At 43.2% G+C, this 4,353-nt stretch overlaps 1 protein-coding gene across 3 annotated transcripts in view; it reads left to right on the top strand.

The window, feature by feature from the left end:
• The first annotated feature begins 753 nt into the window (after nucleotides 1-753).
• Nucleotides 754-4,353, top strand: part of Nrap (nebulin related anchoring protein) — a 71,323-nt gene continuing 67,723 nt past the window's right edge. For all 3 annotated transcript variants that reach the window (XM_021152163.2, XM_029472326.1, XM_021152165.2), the window contains exons 1-3: nucleotides 754-1,000; nucleotides 1,319-1,413; nucleotides 1,964-2,051. In XM_021152163.2, coding sequence (XP_021007822.1) covers nucleotides 929-1,000; nucleotides 1,319-1,413; nucleotides 1,964-2,051 — 255 coding nt within the window. In that variant the 5' untranslated portion in view covers nucleotides 754-928. The remainder of the gene's footprint in view (nucleotides 1,001-1,318; nucleotides 1,414-1,963; nucleotides 2,052-4,353) is intronic.

Here is a 4,353-nt window from a genome sequence, read left to right as displayed (position 1 = left end):
CAGGTTCTCCCAGCTTCCCTTGGTCCCTACCTGTTGCAGGGTAAGGCTGGTATACCAGGTCCCCTACCCTGAACCCTCCAGGCTGGACTGCCCTTCCCCAGAGGCTATCCCCTACACAATCCCCACAGTTTGGTTACCTGCCCCTTTGGCCTCTTGGCTGCCACACCAAGTTCCCTCTCTACCTTCCCCTGCCTGCACACACGGCCCAGCTCAGACTGGCCGCGTCTACTCTGGACTCTGGAAGATGGCCCTGCCTCAGGCCGTGGTCTTGCTTTTATCTGCAGTAAACTTTCTCCTCCACCACACCTAGGAGCAGTCATGTTCTCTTTCTTTCTTTCTTTCTTTCTTTCTTTCTTTCTTTCTTTCTTTCTTTCTTTCTTTCTTTCTTTCTTTCTTTCTTTCTTTCTTTTTCTTTTCTTCATTCACCCATAGTCTGGGGATCCGCCTGTCTGCCTTAGTCAGAGGCGTAACAGTCAGCTTTTCTAATTTGATGTCTACACGGGGGTATGGCTACTCTTCCGGCTCCTTTTCTGGAGTATGACCACAGGCAGTGTTCACCGAGCCCAAGCATCTGACTGCCCCCCACCCCCCAAGAGTTGGTTCTTCACATAAACATGAAGCCATCGTGAGTTAACTTTTCTATTTTGAGAAGCACGTCAGCTTGAAATACCTCTACCTTGTCTCAGACGCATGCGTGCTGACGGAGTTGCCAAAATTGTCACTTGAGTAAGTGGCAGCTTTAAAAACCAACCAGCTGCAGACTCCAAAGCAGAAAGTCAGCTCAGTGTAGGAAAGTGGAAGTTGGATTCCGAACGCTCCAGGCGTCCCGAGGAGTTTCATAGTGGTGGGCTTTTGAAGGTGGTACCGACTCAACTGGAGGTTCTAGTGGATTTTGTCTGTTGCTTCTCCCTGTCTCCCACACTCCAAGATGAATGTGCAGGCCTGCTCTAGGTGTGGCTATGGGGTTTATCCTGCTGAGAAGATCAGCTGCATAGATCAGGTCAGTGGACTCGTTCTATGGTCTTTGGGAAGATTGACAAGCTTGGGACTTTTATCTTCTCAAGTATAGAGGTATATTGAATGATAAGGAAAAGATATGTTTTTTTCTACCTTACCTAAGTTCTGTTCATTTCTATGTCTTCTGCGCTGTTTCAAGGGAAAAAAATAGTTTCATTTTAACATATTATACCCATGTGTGAGTTCAGGAACTCATTTTATCTTCATTTTACACACAATTCCCAACTTTTTACCTTAAAGTCTGTGAGCTCCAGGCCTGGAGGAGGACAGCTAATTGGCAGGTCTTTTCTGTGACTTTCAGACATGGCACAAAGCATGTTTTCACTGTGAAGTCTGCAAGATGATGCTTTCTGTTAATAACTTCGTGAGTCACCAGAAAAAGCCGTACTGTCACGCGTAAGTGTCTGGCTCCCTGCTCGCCACTGCATGACTTTTGGTTTTCAACAAGTAGCCATCTGAAGGACCAGTTCCCAAGCTCTAGGCTGGACTCCGAGTAGCACCTCTCCTGAAGTGCACACTCATATCTAGTCACAGAAGAGCCCAAAGCGGGGTTTTCAACTGTGGTCAATAAATGTCAAATTTCTAGTTAGTGAGAGACCAAGCCCACCTCTGTAACCTCTGTGTGTCAGAGTTATGATGAACTTTGCAGAACAGTGGAACTGCCAAAGATATGCATAGACGGAGCTATTTCTCCTAAATAATGTCCAGATTCATCTATTCTGTAGGAAACTTCTCAAGTGACTGTCCTTGGTGAAATGTACCTCACTGTTTTATGTGTTCAGTTGACATGATTTGAGTTTTTGAGGGTGATTCATTGGGAAATCAAGGAACTGAATGCTTGAGTACTGTGTTCGTCCATCCTAAAAAGAGACCAGTGTTTTAAGAAGAATCCCTCGTCCCTTTGGATAAAGCACGTTCCTAATTTTGATCTGCGTTAATTTTACAGCCACAACCCTAAGAACAACACGTTCACCAGTGTCTACCACACACCCTTAAATCTAACCTTGAAGAAGTCTGTGGCAGCCATGGGAGGGGTAAGTTGCTTAGCTGTGCATTTTGAAATAGCCTTTAAAGAAAAATCCACGGACTCTGACACCTGTTGGGTTTTAAGTGTTTCTGTCTGTATACGAACCAACTCACTTCCTCCTCAGAGACAAGAAAAGTGCTCTTAAAAGACTATTTCTGCTCTTTGTCCTACCTCAACCTTAGCAGCCCATGCAGGTCCTTGATTCTGACCTATGTCTGGCTGGCCAGACCATGTTATCAGTTTATACAATAGGCCTTGCATACATTGGGTCGTTAACACATAAAACAAAATTTACGTAGTTGAAAATATTACAAAGAGCACTCTTCTTTCCCCCCCTCTGTAGTATTTTGGAATAGAATATTAAAACCCTCCAGTTTGCACTCCTTGAACTGTGTAGTGGCTTACAATTATGTATAATCTCACGCTCCCCCTTTAGGGAGGACAGCTCAGGTGTACTTTGGGACATGAAGTTTGCTTTGGGAGGATGGTGAGGTAAACCCAATAGTGAGCTTCAGTCACCCACTCAGCTGTTGACGGGACTGCTGTGTCCATTAACACGATGGATCATTAGCGCTTTGTCAGCAGGAGTAGCTGCTCTGTGGGATGGAACTAAGGCTAATTTCTAAAATTAGGAATTACCCAGCAGGTGGAGGGCTCTCTAGTAATCTCTCTTCACCCCAGAGTCCTTTCCTGGTGTCGTCCCCGTTTGCATGGACACTGGTATTCACAGAACAGAACTTAAGAAAGTGTCTTAATGCTTCTGTCCTTGCATGTGACTCTACAGCTGTTACCAGGACTACCTCCCTCAGCTCTCTGCATTATGCTTTTATTTCGCAAGTGCTCCGACTGGAAATTGCTTACTTCACTCAATACACATTATAGTCCAAGGGAGTAGATACTATTCTTACCCCATTCTGCTGGAGAAGAAGCTGAGACTCAAAGACATTATACAACGTGTACAACTCCATCCAGGTCACTGGGTACAAATTCAGACCTGGCTGGCTGCAGAGTCCATATTATTGGCCCACTGTGTGTATACCCAGAAGGTAGAAAACTGCAAAAGCCAGGAAAAATCGAAACTTCATATATCCAGATGTTTCTGCAGATGTGTACAGGAAGAAGTATTTGCTCTAAGAATGCTGTTGGGGGTATATCATACTCTGTACAAACAGATCTACACTGTCTGCCATTGCCCATCCTTTCCTAGCCTTAGCTGGCAGGACTACCTTACAGTTCTATAAGGCACACAGTGTTTACCTTTCCTTGGGAGGCAGTGGACTAATTTCATTCTAACTGTGTGTGACAGAGCTAGTAGAGCAGGATGTTAGTGTAATCTCTCATGCTTTTTTAGACTCTAGGAAGGAATGCCAGTATCCCAGAGTGTGTCTAATTGTTTGCATCTATGACTATGTGACAGTGTTCATATGTTTGCACATGGGCAGAGTGCATATAGCAAGTGTGAATAGCCATGCATGCACATACAGACATATAATATGTGCACTGCTGTATATATGTATGCATCCATGTGTATTGTATGTTTGCAATATATGCGTGTGCATGTATGGGTGTGTCTGTGTGAAATGTATGTGTATTTTTGTGTATATGTGTTTGTACAAGGATATATTGCAGCATATATTTTTGTTCATGGATATACATGTGTATGCACATGTACGGTTATATATCATGTGTACATGCATATATATGTGTGTGTATATATATGTGTGTGTGTGCATGTATGTATGGGATATATAGTGTGTGTGCATATAAACAGTTGATTATTGGAACCCCTTTCTCCTCTTTCTTCTCCTTTCTCTTCCTGATGAAAAACATCAGGAAAATTGAAATAGCCAATCATGTTCTTTCCAGGCCTCAACTCTGTGAACATTCCTAGAGTATATGATGAATGAGATTTCCAATACTACCCTTCCACCTCTCTGAGAGCCATGGCCAATTAAAGGAGAGAGAAATGCATTGTGCACATGCTATAATTTTCAAAGGGAAGAAAAGGTAGTATTGACAAGAATTTTGATAAAGACTTTGAGTGGGGATTTGCCACAGATCCATGGTTTTCTACTTCACAAATGTCACTCTGAAAAAAAAGGAAATATACATTAAGCTAGAACTTCCTGTTTGCTGAGAATGGAAGGGAATCCAACATTGCATTTCTAGAATTTACCTTATCTTTTAAAAATTACATATTTATTTACATGGGGGTATGTATGTATGTATGTGTGTACATATGTACATTTGCGCCGTGTGTGTGTGTGTGTGTGTGTGTGTGTGGTGTGTGTGTGGTGTGTGTGTGTGTG

This window comes from Mus caroli, chromosome 19, assembly GCF_900094665.2.
Source record: "Mus caroli chromosome 19, CAROLI_EIJ_v1.1, whole genome shotgun sequence".
NCBI lineage: Eukaryota > Metazoa > Chordata > Mammalia > Rodentia > Muridae > Mus > Mus caroli.
Note: the sequence above shows the minus strand (reverse complement) of the source record. Positions and strands in the feature narration are given on the sequence as shown.